The sequence below is a fragment of the Stegodyphus dumicola genome, chromosome 2 (assembly GCF_044657685.1).
Source record: "Stegodyphus dumicola isolate Sdum_Otavi_A_Nest chromosome 2, ASM4465768v1".
NCBI classification, from domain to species: domain Eukaryota; kingdom Metazoa; phylum Arthropoda; class Arachnida; order Araneae; family Eresidae; genus Stegodyphus; species Stegodyphus dumicola.
The window spans coordinates 34,613,943-34,631,152 of record NC_140769.1 but is presented as its reverse complement, the minus strand read 5'-3'; the positions used below and the strand labels follow the sequence as shown (position 1 = coordinate 34,631,152).

The 17,210-nt window shown below is 33.2% G+C and overlaps 1 protein-coding gene across 2 annotated transcripts in view; it reads left to right on the top strand.

Annotated features, from left to right (window-relative positions):
- Nucleotides 1-17,210, top strand: part of LOC118187877 (voltage-gated inwardly rectifying potassium channel KCNH6-like) — a 925,365-nt gene that overhangs the window by 877,963 nt on the left and 30,192 nt on the right. For both annotated transcript variants that reach the window (XM_085810566.1, XM_085810565.1), the window contains 3 exons: nucleotides 811-1,029; nucleotides 3,994-4,186; nucleotides 15,396-15,620. In XM_085810566.1, coding sequence (XP_085666692.1) covers nucleotides 811-1,029; nucleotides 3,994-4,186; nucleotides 15,396-15,620 — 637 coding nt within the window. The remainder of the gene's footprint in view (nucleotides 1-810; nucleotides 1,030-3,993; nucleotides 4,187-15,395; nucleotides 15,621-17,210) is intronic.

Here is a 17,210-nt window from a genome sequence, read left to right as displayed (position 1 = left end):
CAAGTATTCATTTATTTAATTAAACATTTATTTGTGTAATTACCAAAAAAATTAATGAAGATGAACTTATTAGAAGGGTTTCGCCCTGTGGAGCTTTTTAGAGCGTTTTTGTAAATTTTATGAACTGTTTCAGAAAATTATAAGAGTAACTGGAAAATACTTGTGAGTGATTTATACGAGCTTAATGGTTTCAACAAACAACCTAAAATGGCGATTTAATTATAGAAATTAAGAGATTTTTATTTATTTATTTATTTATTTATTTATTTATTTATTTTTTTATTTATTTATTTTTATTTTTATTTTTTTTTTTTTTTGTTAATTTCTAGCTCATTCACTGATTTCATTTTCCCTATTCTGTAAAACTTTTTTGCAGTACTAGTTTTGATAGTTTTTGAACCACCTTCTTCAGCTGCTAAGTGCAAATGAATCAAGTGAAGGGTGAAGAAAGATAAGATAAGGGTAGAGAAAGAAAAAAAGTTTTTTTTTTTATAATATTGGACTTTTTGATTGTTATTCAGGGTGATATTTAAACTAAATTATTATTCATTATGTTTCTGAACTCTTTACGCAACTCATATGGTATATATTTTTATATTTACTCCTATTTGTTGCTCTACTCACTAAAATCCAAAACCAAACACTTTCTATTTGTGGCACCAGATTATTACTATTATCAGTTACCAGATTATTATCAGTTCAAATTTGCGATGAATTTTACCCATAAATAGAGCTAGTACGAAATTTTCTTGTCAAATGCGAGTTTTTGTTTTTAACATTAAAATAAACAGGAATTTGATTTCCTTACAGATGCCATTGAAAGTGTCACAAACCTTACAAGTGCCATGTTTGGTGGCAGCACTACGACGAAGATGCGTTCCAGAGGACACAGCCCGCCACCGAACACAAAAGGGTCCAGTGCTCAAGATTTGAGGGTCGAGATCTGGACCCGACCAGTGACATTAATGCGTTCGTCCACTTCCCTCAAACACTTCAAAGAGAAACCTCTATCAGGGGCAGCGGATCAAGGTTTCAACAGCTCTTTTTATTGCATCATAATATATTATAATAGAAGATATTTTTTAATATTATGCAGTAAACTTCTGATTATTCGGGTACCGGATTAATTAGACACCTAATTAAAAAGAGTTAAGTTTATTTATTACGAAATGATGGACGAAATTGAGATCATAAGACATTTATAATATAATGAAAACAAAACTGTGTAAGAAAATATAAAACAGAAAAGAAAACACGTGGATTGACAACAGTGATAGCAGAGTATCATAATAGCATTTGGGAGATTTTTTAACCACAACAGTCAATAATTTAATTGCATGTAATCCGGAATATTGTTCAATTACCCGTTGTTCAATACCAAGCAAATTGCTCAATACTGAAAATAAATCAAGTGCGCAGTTATTAATCATTTGCTTCATTAATCTTCAGTAATACCATTTATAACTTGTCGGTAGTTGTTTTTATCTGCACTAGCACGCAATAGAATTGCGCGAATGTATGATATTTTATGATTATGCAAACATTGTTAAATAATCCATTAATTGTAATTTGCTCAATCGAAAAATAAGTAGAGAGTCATAAACTTCTATATTTCATCATCATCTATTCAAAATAAAATTTCTTCATTTTTTAAAGTCGCTTAGACTCCAGTTATTTCCAGTGTATTTTTCATGTTTTAAACATATATTTAATTTAAATAAACAACTCAGTTCATATTTTAGACAAATTTCTTGAAAATACAGGACTGTTGTAAATATTACTTTTCTCTTAATTATAATACAGATTAATTTCAGAAACGGAATATTTTTCTCTTTAATTGCTTCTCAATTAATCGATATTTGGAGTCAACTGTGAACATTGTCCTGAGTATTTTGCCCAGTTCTTATTAGTCTACTGAATACTAGTAGTTATTCCAGGTTCGAACTCAGACGAACGTATTGGCTTTATGGTTGGTTCTGAAGTTTTTCCCTGTGTGTAAGGATATGTTTCTCCATTTGTTTTCCTCATGTGTAAATGTCATGGTTTACTCCATGTGAACACAAACCTATTTTTCTTAGAAAGTCCTCAACGAAGATATCCTTTCTCTCAGGCAGATAGTACTTGTATGTTTTGCCATGTTCCAACCTAACCATCAACGATAAATCGGAAGTTGATTGTAGTTACAATAGTGACCCTTTGCCGCTTTACTCTATTTCTCCCAGATATATGCCGGGTAATCAGCAAATTGTCTTCAAATGGATACTGAAGTAAACATGTTTGAAATACTTAAGTAGCAGTTAGTTTCCTTCTCACACATGACCCCTATCTACAGTGAAACTGTTATGCCATCGACGTGTGCAGATCTGCCGCATTCAGGTATCCGGGTTGCTGCCATAGCCATGTGCAGATTTCTTGCTTAGCGTCTACATAGTCCGAGATACATATACTGCTAAAATAAGCTTTTGACTACCAAACAAATAAAAAAACACTTGGAGTTTACACGGAGCTGTAAGGAAGCTGTTGAAGAAATTGTTCCTGGAATTCGAGAAGTTACTTCTGGGTTGTTCGTGCCATATGAGAACAGCTTTATTGTGATGGAACAATAAGTTGCGAAGCTGTAGACCTGGGCTTTGTCAGCAATCTACAACCCGAAATTATAACTTAATTTTGCACTAGAATGCAGCAATCACATTTATTTCTCGCCTTTGGAAATAGAAGCAGATGAAATATGTGCTTAGGGAATCAAGGAAATGAGGCACCATAAATTTGTCTGATGGCCGGTTTCATTATAAACCAGGACCGAGAGAGAGAAGGAATGAAGTTAAAATAGGTATAAATGTATGTGGGGGTACCAAAATCCTTAAATTGTTTATAGCTTCTAATGATCATAATCGAGCCTTGATCATAGTGCTGTGCTACACTAATGTACATTTTCCCAGCACGGTAGCCGTTCCCCCATACCCACGACACATTCCCAATAGTCGGTGGTATTTCTCATTCAGTACGAAATATGATCATGTCGCTATTCAGTTATTTTGATAGCTGCGTCCTCATCCTTTTATTCCTTTATTTTAAGAATCAACTAGATTTTCTCTCAAATAATCCCAATAAGCATAGTCATAACTAATATGATTCTATACATATAAGTCATATCTGCTACAGTGGAGTATAAATTTCTATTTCACTTAATATTAAATATTATATTTTAAATTTTTTCTGTTTTATATTTTAGCATTCTTTGTTCAAGTTATGCATCTGTAGAACTTGTGTATCAGTGAAATATACTCATACACTCGAAATGAATGCTGCTGAAAACTGCGTGTTCTATCATTTTACAAATGCTGATAAAGTATTCATCAAAGAACTTAGAAAATTACATTTTGTCTTAATCATAACCTTAAATGTCATTTCTTCGTGTAAAATTTATCAGGCTGACAATTAAATAAAGAAATCAAAAGCATTTAAATATTTTCTGCAGTATTATCACAACTTAGCAATGAAATATAAAGCCACATCATGTAAGAAGATTAAAAAAGCATCGATAAAGATTAAATTTATTAAAAGGTATATATAACTTTCCTGCTGAATAAATACAAAGTTTCGCTCTTTTTATATAATTTTCAATTTATAACAAACTTCTTTAAAATTATCTTAAGCTTCATATTATCATTAGTTCAATAAAAATTTCTACCCTACAAATTAGATGCGTTTATAGATATTAGTAACATAGCGAAGAATAGCTATGTGTCTACGTTTATTATAATAGCAGAAAAATCGTCAAGTATAAATGAATAAATAAGTTTTAAAAATCAAAATTCTGAATACATTATACACCACACATATACATGTAGGTATAAAAAGTAGGTATTTTATGTATAATAGACGATTTAACGAGTATATATCAAATTTTTGGTTTTAAATTCATCTTAAATGTTTCATTCATCACGTTAAAACTATCTGAAGACTAATATATGAATTTTATCTTAAATTCAGTCTCTGGTAGTGGTTCAACAAGTTCCCATGCTTCTCGCAAGATGGCGGTGTTAGTGAGTCCTTCACAAGGTCCGAGTGGGGTCACACCGCATACCTTACTAGATGATGAGGAAGAAGGGGCAGAAGGTGACGTTGACGAGGATGATGAAGTTGAGAGGGGAAATGGTACGACGCCTTGTAGATCCAGATCGCGGTAAGTTGAATTTTACACAAAAGCAAACAGATGTCAGTCTCTCGCGCAGAACCTAATGCTATTTATTGCTTTGTATATACAAGCAAAATTTGATTCATTTATATTAACCAAAGTAAAATCAGTGTATTTCGTTTTTCTTGCACATCTTAGACACATTATTTTTAAAGGCTTTACATTTTGTAATATTTCGTAATATGAGTTGACCTTAATCGAATGAAACGACCAGTATTTTGAAACAGGCTTCTTCTATTACATTCATTAAATAAAATGACCTAAAGAATAATACAATAAAAAAGGTTTAGATAAGATATCTAAAAGACGTGGGTTGATTTAAAATTTAAAAAGAATGAAAATATGAAAAAATATTAAAATGTGTTTAGAGTTTATCTTAATTTTGCACAATTATTACAGTGGAACAAGGATTTTACCAAATAGCGTCCTAAAATTTACAGAAACAATCGTATAAATTTGATTTCAAAATAAGTTTCAGAAATTGGGAAACAAAATTTATTTTGCATATTCAGGAGCCCATTAGTAGTCAATTGAATAAAACCGGAGCTCTAATCCCGACGAAAGGGCTAAATTGTGATTTTCGCTGTATATAAAGAAAAGAAGTAATTTATTTCCTTCAAACGTTCTGTACAAAGGCATCTCTTCTTTTAGGCAAAAAGTCCTAATGAGCTTCACCAGTTCTGTTTCTAACTATTAGTAATATTTAAGAGATTAAATTTTAGAGTAAATATGTGACTTAAATTCCATTACCTAACCTACTCTTTTTCTAGGGATGAACTAAGATAGCAAAATGATCTGTAATTAGTTTCCCGTAGATTTTGTAGAAAACTACAAGTATACATACAGGGGGTCACCTATTATTTACCCTGAGTAAGTAGGCAAAGGCGCCTTACACTAGCTATCCAGATTAACATCGCCTTCCTGGAGCCCAAGGTGCCATTCTGATGCTGAGGTGCTACTGTTGTTTGGTGCAAACGACATCACAAGCTCTACCACCGCTGGCGGTGTCATCTATTGTCCCGTCCTTATGTTCGGACTTGAGCAGGTGGGGCATTTACACTGCGGCCTGGATTATACACTAAACATCACGCAAACGCAATGGCTATAACAGGAATACCTTAAACTGTTGCTTAAGTAATATGTTAACCTGCTTGGGGCTGGTGCTGCATTTTAAACCGCCTACGAAAGGATTGCATGTTGATGACACCTGGCCATTCGTTGCTTAGATATGCATAAGTACTACTCAAATAGTGCTATATGTCCTGTTTTATGTTGTTTGTTGTGCTTATCGCTTTCCTGTAGAGTTGTAGGAGCAAATATTGTATTTGCATTTAATTGTTTAGTTTCGTTGAAGCACTTTTTGGTGGCTAATTTGCGCTGCATAACGCTTGATTTCTGGCAGCTAGAAAATCTGTAACCTCAGCAGTTTTTTCTCATGCATATCTTAGGAGTACTTTTTGTTAGGGTTTTTACTGTTATTTTTAATTTTAAAATGAGCGACAGCTACTCTTATAGTTTTGCTATAGAACTGAGATACGGAAAATGATTAACACTTGCTTAAAATCTTGAATTTAGATTTGGTTTTCTGCAGAATAATTATTTTAGAACTAAAAGCGTACTTAATTTTATAATTTGATTTTGAAAAGAAATAGGAATGGTAAACTTTGTATAAGTTACGTAAATTCGCAGGACTAGTTTCGAAGGTTTGAAGAGAGACATACAGTTGCAGCAGAATAACTGCTTCAATAATAACGGAGAAGTCTGTGCTCATTCGATAACAATAAACCATAAAAACAAAATTATTTGCGCAACCTATTGACAAAATGTAAAACAACTACTAAATAAAACTTTTAAGGAGTTTTAAGCTTAAGCCAATTGTTTCATAGTTGATTTCCCATCTTGTGAATAGATGACACCAGTAGCTTAAATTTTCTGGCTTATTATTTTCTCAGATCACTGGCTTTACTTTTGTTACTTTCACTATTGCATCTGAAAAAGAAGGTTCAATTCAAACTGCCGAAATTAAATAAAACTTAAGCTGGCTATCTTTAACATTTCTTAAGCAGTATCTTTAACATTTGCATTTCAGCGTATTGTCGTTAATATTTAAAATATACTCTAGAAGATTTTCAAACCTTTTTAATGTGCAAACTGTGTAAGTCAGAAATAATTTGTATTATTTTTTAAATTTACAGGTATATTAAAATTTTGAAATGGTATAATAAAGTTTTAAAACATTAAAAAACATAAAGTGAATAAATTAATCTAATTATTAATCAAGCTTTATTAAATTAGCTTATTTGCAAACGACTTCAAAGAATTCTTAATCGCCATATATTTTAATATCAACTCTTCAATTTAGCGGGTTTTGAACTACAAATTAGGCTCTTAAAAAGTCTGCTGAAAACAATAAAATTTAATACTCGAGTAGGTTTAATGAATTTTTATTGAAAGATTTTTTAAAGAGATTATGTCTTTCGTCCTTTAAATTTAAATGAGTTTTTCCTCTGAAATTCTAGCGATCATCTTTATGACAATAGTTCTGGTATTCAGTTTGTTTAGATAACTGATTTCCGTTTTTAAAAACTACTTCAGGTAAGGAATTTAATGGCGAACAAGAAGCATTTAAAACAAGAAAAATTTATTTAGATTTCTAGGCATTTCATTTCTACTTTAAATCCTATTTTTCTGCAATGCGAGGGAAAAAAATAATTATTATTGATTTTTCAACTTATAATCTGCAGCAGACCTAAATGTTTAAAAAAAATAATTGCCTGCATACACTCACTCAGTAGACTCAGTCTTCTTTATAAAGTCCTTCATAATTGAATTTTGGTTATATATTTTTATCTTACATAAGTAAAGAATTTGATGAAAATAATTAATTATTTGCTTATATAAGTAAGGTAAAAATATGTAATTAAATCTAATTTTAAAAATAATCAAAGTAATTAAATATATGAAGGTATTTAATTACTTTATATAATCTTTACTACATTTAGATTTTAATTTTTTTAAACATAGATTATACTCTCTTGGAAGTTTAAGAAACACTTTAATTGTAAATTTAGATTTAAAGAAAACATTTGTGTAACTAATAAAGCATATTGAAGCAGTTATTAAGATCTGAAACAGTTGAGCTTTACTTTAAATTTTCTTTTTAATTTAATAAACATTTAAAAACTTATGAAATTGTGTTACTTGAATCTGCATATTAATTATACATATTTTAATGCTTCAAATGGACCCATCAGGAGGTTAGGATCCAAAACATTAAAACTGGACAATTACCGACTGCATATTTCGTTCTTCACTATTTGAACGCAAAAACAAAATTGCAAATAATCTCAAAATCTTTACGAAATGAACACCTCATCTCATACAGTCAAGAATATGCCCCAGCGTAAATTCAGTCTTCAGAAATTTTAATTACAAAAATAACACGTTTTAAAACGAGCTTTACTGTTAAATGAAAAAATCTGATGTACACCACATGACTCCATTGTATAAGTAAGGTAAAAATATGTACGGAATATTAGGTTATACGTATTTTTACCTGCATTTCCTTTAAACTTATTTCCTCGAATTTCATTAGAGATATACTTCTCATTCAGTTAATTCCGTTCTCATTCGCGGCAAGGCAAAAATACATAAAAACTCAAAATATCGTCATTAAAAATTGAAAAATATGGAAAACTATAAAACAATTAAAAAACCAATTTTTACAATTAAAATTACAGTTTCTACGCAAAAACAAGCAATTTGGCAAGCAGGAAAGAAAGCAGCAGAAAAACTTAATTCCCTATTCTGCTAATTTTCAAATATAAACAAATATGGCTACTGTGGTAAAAATTTAGGCTTAGCCGCACTATATCAAACAATGCACGATATCAAACAATAATGGCGCTATGGAGGCAGAATAGACACGGTTGGAAATAAAGTTGGGCAAATTGAAGAAAAAGTTTCTTATATCAGAGAACAAACAAAAGAGAGAGTTTCGGCCGTGGAACAACAAATCGATCGCAGAGTCTCATATGTCAAAGAACAAATAGAAGAAAGAGTTTCTTCTGATAAAGAATAAACAGAAAAGGGAGTTTCTGCAAGCCAACAACAAATCGGACTACAAATTGATGACAGAGTTTCTGCAGTTTCCAAAGAAGTTGATAATTTAAAGAAATCCCCGTGATATTCGCCAACATCAGTGATAAAGTGAGACTTATTGGAAAAGGTGAAGTGGTTGCAGCATGTACGCCAGAGTGATCAGCATGAAACGAAACAGTAACACTCCAGAATCCGTGTCTTTACAGAGCATTATATCGGAGTTATTGCAGAATGCACAATTAAACGATGAAAAAAGGAATGCTACCGAAAGTGTCATTCAAGATTTGCTAGATGCTTTTGTTCGCTCTTCGATACCGGGGTTCATCCACCAATTAAGCAACATCAAAGACGTCTACCAACTGCTAATCAGGAAGAGGTTAGAAAACTTTTAAAAGATATGAAAGACAGCGATGGCATCGAACTTTCAGCATTTCAGCAGGTCTAAGGACATCTCACACTGTCTTTCAGAAAGAAAGACGGTTCAACAAGATTTTGCGTTGCATATCGACGGCTGAATGAAGTTACAAAGAAAGACAGCTACCCTTTTCCTAGAATTGAAAACATTCTGAACACTCTTTCTAGAAGCAAGTGGTTTTCGATTCTAGATCTAAAAGGTGGGTACTGGCTAGTAGAGATAGGTTCTGATGAGCAAAAAAGGTGGCATTTACTACCGGACAAGGACTTTGACAGTTCAAGGTGATGTCATTTGGACTATGTAATGTGCCGGCAGTATTCGAACGCGTCATGGGGACAGTTTTGAAAGGTCTTTCCTTCGAAGCCTGTCTGATATACTTGGAGGACATCATCATCGTCGGGAATAGTTTTGAGAAACATATAGATATCTGAGAAATTTTCTTCAGTAACTGAAAGAAGCCTATCTAAAGTTGATTCCGGCTAAATGAAAGTTATTCAGATAGTAAGTTACTTGCCTAGGACATGCCATCTCTGCCGAAGGTGTGTGCACGGATCCAGAAAACGTGTCAGCAGTTAAAGACTGGAAACGTCCCAAAAATGTCCATCAGCTGAGAAGTTTCCTAGGTCTATGCATTTACTATAAGAGATTCGTGAAGGACTTTTCTTCCATCGCAAGATTCCTTCACAAGCTGACAGAGAGCAAGCAAAGTTTTTGTATACAAAATAATGTGAGGATGCATTTAAGAAGCTGCAGGAAGCTTTAACATCTGCTTCTATCCTGACGTATCTTCAGTTCGACAGACCAAATATTCTAGCCACGGATGCAAGCAATGAAACTGCCGGTGATGTTTTGTCCGAAGAAATAAACGGCCTAGAACATGTTGTGGCATACCGGAGCAAGGGCCTGTCTGAACAGGAGAGGAATTGTTGTGTCACCACGAAAGTGTTGCTCGCCGTAGTCAAATCCATAGAATATTTCCATCATTATCTATACAGCAGAAAATTCCTGCTCCGCTAAAATCATGCTTCGTTGAGCTGGCCTTTAAATTTCAAGGATCCTTAAGGACAAATATCCAGATAGATTCACAGATTCCAGAAAAGGACATCACTATCCATCATCGAAAGGGAAACACCGATGCCCTATGCCCGTAGAAACACCACGTGGAAACACCGATGCCCTGTCTAGAAGACTTTGCCCAGGAAGCTGCCGATATTGTTCCAAGATCGAAACGAAATATAAGCTTCTTAATCCGGTCGCACGACAAACTACAACATCAACATCGGCTGATGGAGATACATGGAGGGACAAAGAAGTGAGAAAAGACCAGCTGGGAGACGGCTGCTTAAGCCCATAATTGATTTAATGGAGTCCTCAAACAGAAAACCTACCTGGAAAGAAATTTCGATCTATAGTCTTGCAACAAAACATTACTGGGCGCTCTGGAACTCACAGACTGTTCGAAACGGCGTGATCGAAATTCGAATCGGATGATGGAAAAGCTTTCCGATAGCAACTGATACTTGCAAGATCCCGGATTCCAGAAGTCCTTAAAGAAGGACATAGCAGCGTTATAGGAGGTCACTTCAGAATAATGAAGAGCTTGCAGAATGTTCGAGAGCGCTTCTATTGCAGTCACGCCAAGGATGGCATGCAAAAGTGGTGTCGATCTTGCGATGCCTGTGCAGGTCGGAAGGGACTGAAGAAACACAGGCGAGGCAAGCTACAACGCCACAATGTAGGAGCACCTTTTTTGAACGTATCGCCTTTGACATCCTGGGACCTCTGTCAAGAACTGCTTATGGCAAGAAATACATCCTCATTGTCATAGTTCACCAAGTGGCCTGCAGCATATCCTATTCTTAATCAAGAGGCTGTCACAGTAGCAGAGGTAAGGATACAGCACTGGATTTCCAGGTTCGGAATGACTCTTATTACATTCTGATCCGGGAAGGATTTTTACCTCGGCTGCAATCAAAGAACTCTGCAAGCTACTCGGTATTGACAAAACCCAAACGGCGCCTTTACATCCCCAGTTAGAAGGTATGATAGAGAGGTTTAATCGAACCATCCTTAATAACCTCTTATTGGTGGTTTCAAGAAACCAACAGGACTGGGACAAGAAGTTACTTTTGTGTTACTTGGCTTACGGCAGCGCTGTCCAATAGACTAACGGCTATTCTCCATCTCAGATGGACTTCGGTCGTGATCTTCGTGTGCCTTGTGATCTCTTGTTTGGTCGCCCTCCGGATGCTCCTTCATCGTCTGAGGAATATATTCAAGATCTCCAGGCCCGGTTTGAAGTGATGCACAACTTTGCACGAGAGCGAGTTAACTTGGCGATGGTACAGCACTGGATTTCCAGGTTCGGAGTTCCTCTTCAGTTACATTCCGATCAGGGAAGGAATTTTACGTCGGCAGTAATCAAAGAACTCTGCAAATTACTTGGCATTGACAAAACCCAAACGACGCCATTACATCCCCAGTCGGACGGCATGGTAGAGCGGTTCAATCGAACCATCCTTAATAACCTCTCATTAGTGGTTTCCAGAAACCAACAGGATTGGGACAAGAAATTACCACTGTTTTTACTGGTTTACCGCAGTGCTGTCCACGAGACTACCGGCTATTCCCCATCACAGATGCTCTTCGGTCGTGACCTTCGTCTGCCTTGTGATCTCTTGTTTTGTCGCCCTCCTGATGCGCCTTCATCGCCCGAGGAGTGCATCCAAGATCTCTAAGCCCGGTTTGAAGTGATCCACAATTCTGCACGAGAGCGAGTCAAATTGGCGACGGAAAAGATGAAGTCTCGATACAACACGAGAGCTGCTGGACATCGAATCAACAAAAGAGACAATATGTGGTTGTGGAATCCGACTCGAAGGAAAGGAGTCTGTCCTAAACTTACAGGCATCTTGGGATGGTCTATACACGGTCCTAAACAAGCTGAACGACGTCGTGGTTCGGATCCGTAAGTCATCGAACTCTAAGCCTAAAGTCGTTCATTACGACAGGCTAGCTCCTTACTGTGCCAAATAGTGCATAGTGTATATAATGTAACTAATATAAGCTCAGGATGCTTTTCGTTTCTAAATTTGTAAATCTGTGCACTCATTTATTGATTTAGTATTTGATTTGTTTTATGTTACTTATTGTAATTATTATGTGCTTTCTTACTGTAGTGTATGGTTTACTATGGCACTGAAGCTTTAGTTGTAAGAATGCCTTCCTGTCCAGAGATTGTACTGCCCGGGACGCACAGGCCTTGGAAAGGGAGTAGTGTTACGAATTTTGTATTTAGACTAATGTTAGTAAAATTATAATTAAAATTCTTTTATTTCCCCGTAAAATGCAGCGCGTGATAAATTTTAAAAGAAAGCTACAACGAAAAACGTACATTTAAAATTGAATAAAAGTTTATCTAGGTAATTTATATTTATTTCGTATAAATGTTATTGATTACTATGTTAGCTGTAACCATAATTCTACACTTTTGCTTTCCAGAAAATTACTAGAACTCTCTCGCGACCGATTGAAAGCTTTAAAAAGCCGGAGAGAAATATGTCAGCTCATTTCCTTAGTTACTGTTAATGCGATTCATTTAGTTTTCTCTTTGAACTGCGTTGTATTTTAGTGTTTTGAGTAGTTTAAAGTATAGCTATTGGTTGTATTGCGTTCTATTTAACGTGTCCTGATATTGTGAACACTTGTAAGAATACCTCTGAGGAAAATTCCAGCGTTTTATTATATTTCTTGTGATAAGAATAAATTTTATTAACTTTTTATCGGACCTGTGCATTCAGTCTATTACAAACCCTTACGCACGCAACAATATATTATATATATTTTATATGTATGCGTGTATATATATATATAGTACAACTTCTTTATGAGCACCTATTTCATTTTGTAATATAACAAAACCTATAACGTTGATCTAAACTCGAATTTCTTCTATTACGATTAAATTCAGAATGTTTATGGCCTGTTAAGCATTCATTGTATAATGTCGACTACCCCACACGACTATAATGTCGGCATTCTAAGGAAAACCTATATATGTGCAGATCAATTCAGAATTAAAATACTGGAGCCATTTTTCAAATAGAAAGCAAATTTAAACAAAATTTATATTTCCGTTTTCTCATAGCCAATGGAGTAAAGCATTTCAATCAATATATCGATTCTTTCTCAAGTAGCTGCAAGGCATTACTTTCTGCCATCTGAAGATTCAGAAGACATCCATTGCGTTCAGCATAAAACTTCAAAAAAAAGTTTCCTTCTTTTAACACGTGTGAAATTACATTCATTCATTAAAGCAAATTTGAAATTAAGTTGAATGATAACTAAATATTTAAACCATAAAAACTAAATATTTAAACCATCAGCAATTAGCGTCAACTATGCTGTACATCAAAAATATTTTAACGAAAGCGATTATAAAATAAAAACTTAAAACTATTAATTAGTATTAAAAATGTTATTTAATTTAAACTATTTAAAAATATTTGTTAAAACGCACTTGTCATCCTAATTCTGCAAACAAATCTCATTTTATTCCTGATCCTGTTTTGCCGCAGAAATAATTATTTTTAAATGAAAACTTTAAAATATAATTGACTACCATTTTTACACTCAACATAAATTTGTTAGTTCTTAAAGCTAGCAGGGTTTACCTTAGTTCAAATAACCAATTATTCAAATGTTTGTAATCTTTCCTGTACTCCTCAACTTCCCCTTGCATTTCCTCGCCAGGATGTATATATAATCTGTAAATTTTTACCATTGTTAATTTAAAAGTTTGTTATTGTTATTGTTTTGATAAAGCTGGAAAAAATTAATTTAGAATGTGTTTAAATTGTGCTTTGGACATTATTTATACAACCTATTTATGTCTTATATTTTTCATGAATTTTTTTTATTTACACACTGTACAGAACTTAAAAGATAAGCTGAAGTGTTAGCCGATTTACTAGGTTAAAATCGTTAACTGATTTACGGAAAACTTTCACTCATATTTAATTGAATCTTATAAAGGTGCGACTAATTAATATGTTGTTAACAAGAAGATATTGCAAGGTGTTTTATAAAAAAATATATATGAATCTTCTCATCTAACAATACAATTGTAATAAAGTAGAAACTGAAAAGTTATTAATAATCAAATACAAATATGCAAAATGCAAGGATACTTAGTGATACCTTGTTATTTTGCTAATTTTCAGAAAATGCTGTTTCGCGAATCCCTAGGCGTTCGCCTCTTCGATTTAAAATGTAAGATAATAAACTAACCAATACATATAGGATCTTAATTTGCATGCATTTAACCATGCGTGTGTTTCATACACTTATATTTTTCTTGTTACTTGCGGTTAAAGACGTTTTTGTTTTCTGTCAGATATTGTTCACACTTTTCCGAAGCTGACGATAAGTTGCACTTCTCAGCAGTAGAAACTAACTCAGCTAGACGTAAAAACAGCAAGAAAGAAATTAGATTTTTGAAGAATACGTCCAGAATTCAACGAAGTTCTAGAAATCATATTATTATAAGAAGACGCTTCATATACCAGCTTCGGCAATATTTAAACGATATAAATTTCATGTCACAATAAGTATCCTAATTATGGGAATGATGATATACTAACAGATGAGCTACAGTAATATATCTTAAAACAATAACTTATATCGAGTTCGATTAACAGTAGCAATCTAAAAATTACCTAAAACAAAAACAAAAGAAAACAAAACAAAAAATCCGATTTGCCCACTAAATACAAATCAACTAAAGCAATAGTTTATTTTTGTATAAACGTATATTAGTATGGCCATTTACCTAAGTAAAGCATAAATAATTTGATGACTTTGAAGTAAAATGTAGATTGCAAGCTGGTTGAAACAGTATGGTAACGATTTCGATAAATCTATTGAAAAGGAAAAAAATTTTTAAATAGGTATTTTAATATATGCAGAAAACAATTTTATATGTTTAATATGCAGCAAAATTATCTCTGTGATTTTTTATAAAGTACATAAATATGTAAGCGAGTCTCAAAAGTACGTATTTAAGTAATATACCCAAATACAAATTTTAATATACATAAAAAATTTTAATATGAAGCAAAATTACTTCTACGATTTCATTATAAATTATAGAAATATATGAGCAATATGCAAACGTTTAAGATGATTCTATTCATTTAGCAATACACAATGATGAAAATTAACTGCAAGATCTATGTAAATTGATTATGTTTGGCAATGCAGCGCTATTTTGCGTTTCTTTTTTTTAATTTCAAAATATTATGAAATTTTGTTACAAGTTTTGGCTAATGTGTTAGAATTAGCTTTGGATATCAAAACTTCATTTGACAATTTTATGTGGCTTGTCTATAGGAAATTAATAGCTAATTTTAACTGATATCTTTCTTCTCGAATGTATAGTATAATCTAGATTTTTTTCGAACCAGTCTCTAGTTCAAGATTGGCAGATTTCTCTTATTCGTAAGCAAGCCAATTTATCACACCACTTTTTTTAAACTATTTTATACACAATTTGTTATTCAGAGAAGATTTTACTATTTTTAGCTGAGAATATTTAAGATATAATTCGTAATGTTATGTGAGTATTTTGCGTAAGAATATTTTTAAAACTCTTAACATAATGTTTTCTCTGCTTTTTTTCAGATTATCCAAATCCAGCCAAGGCAGGCTCACAACAACGAGTTCAGCGCCGCAGACCTCAACAAGTGGTCACAAGTCCACTTCTTCCTCGATGACCATTCCGCTCTCTTGTAGTTCCAGTAATGCCCAAACTCCCGGCGATGAGCTGAGTCCTGACCGCCCCATACTATGCGACCAGTCTAGCGAAGACTTGTGCAAGTTGGAAGTCCGCATAGACGATCTGTCCAAGTAAAATAAATTTTCTTCATCTTTTTTTCGTTAGTTCTTAGCGTTAGTAAATGGCATTAGCCCAGAAGGGCTGATAATTTCGTTTTGGCATTTTGCGTTGAAACTTTAAATGTCGGTTCACTTTTAAAATTTTTGCCACAATATTATCGTCCTGTGTTATATTTAAAGAAACTAAATAATGAAGAATAGGCATAAATGTTTCTCGCATTGTGATAAAACAACGGTACCTAGAGCCATCCAATTTTGAATAACATAATCTTCCACCGAATATGGGAATCTGGAAACCCTAATTTGGGATTTGAAATTTGTTTTATTATCGGTTTCATATTTTGTGACACTTCAATGAATTTTTGATTAACAAATTCAAAGATTTCAAATCGAGCAATGGCAAAACCGTACGGGAAAAAAATTATCTCCAGCGCGCGAGACTGTGTATCGGAAATTCTAAAGATATGCTCATTTTAAAATTATTTTGCGATATTGCTGTTGAATTGAATTTTACGGTTTTAGTGCAAAGAACGTTTAATAAATAAAGGTAACACACAAACGGTTAAAAAAAATGTCCCTTTGGGAGTAATGTAAAATCTGAACGCTTTCAGACCCCTTTTTTATGGCTTTAAATTAATTATAATTTGTATGCTCACACATCTTGCGCAAAAAGCATAAAAGTAGTGTGTAAAGCATTAATGTATACAACATTTTATGGCCTTATTTTTTTAGTCATAATATCCTATTGCCTTCTTAAAGAAATAAAAATAAACATAATTATATAAAATTGCTATAGTACCACCATGAAATATTTTATGATATCCAAGATATTTGCTCGATAAGTTTCCCATCAAGTAAAATGAATTTTCAACAAATTTGATGCTTTAAATTGTACGATGAACTCAATATTATTCACTCAATTTTAATTTCTGAAATTTGTCTTCTCAGCAGTCGTTCAGAGTTCGAAAGAAATATCTGCAAAACACAATAGTTCTATTCTGTATAGTGTTCTCTTCCTCATGGAGAACAAGTCCATTGTATAACGATTTTCTAGGCTTGTTTCATACATGATCTGGTTTCTTCGATGGATCTGGTTTCTTCGATCGAATCTTTGATGGTAATATGCTTGTTCATTCGCATATAGTGCTAGTGAGTTTTATCATAATCAAATTCTTGTTTCAATCTAGCTTCCTTCCTATTATGCTTTTGAGCTTTATTATCTATGAGCCATTTTAGTACTTCGTCTTTACTCGAACGCACGTTTTATTTTTTCTGGCATTAAAAAATTCTTAAAAAGAAGAGGAATAGATTTATTTTGGCATGAAATGCCAAAATAATTTCTAATAAGGAGGGTATTATAAACATTTTCCCACATACCGAGGTAATACACGAGAAACAAAATTCAAGAAGCAAGAAAATATTGAATAGAAGCAGAATTGTTTTTGATTAAAACAGATAAGTGTGAAATATTTGTCTGTATATTCTGTATTATGCAAGTGAAATTTAATATGGATTACTTAAACACAGATACTACATTATTTGTTTAAAAGAGCCCTGCTACCTTCATACGATCTTTGCAAATATTTCATTTAATTTAAAGAA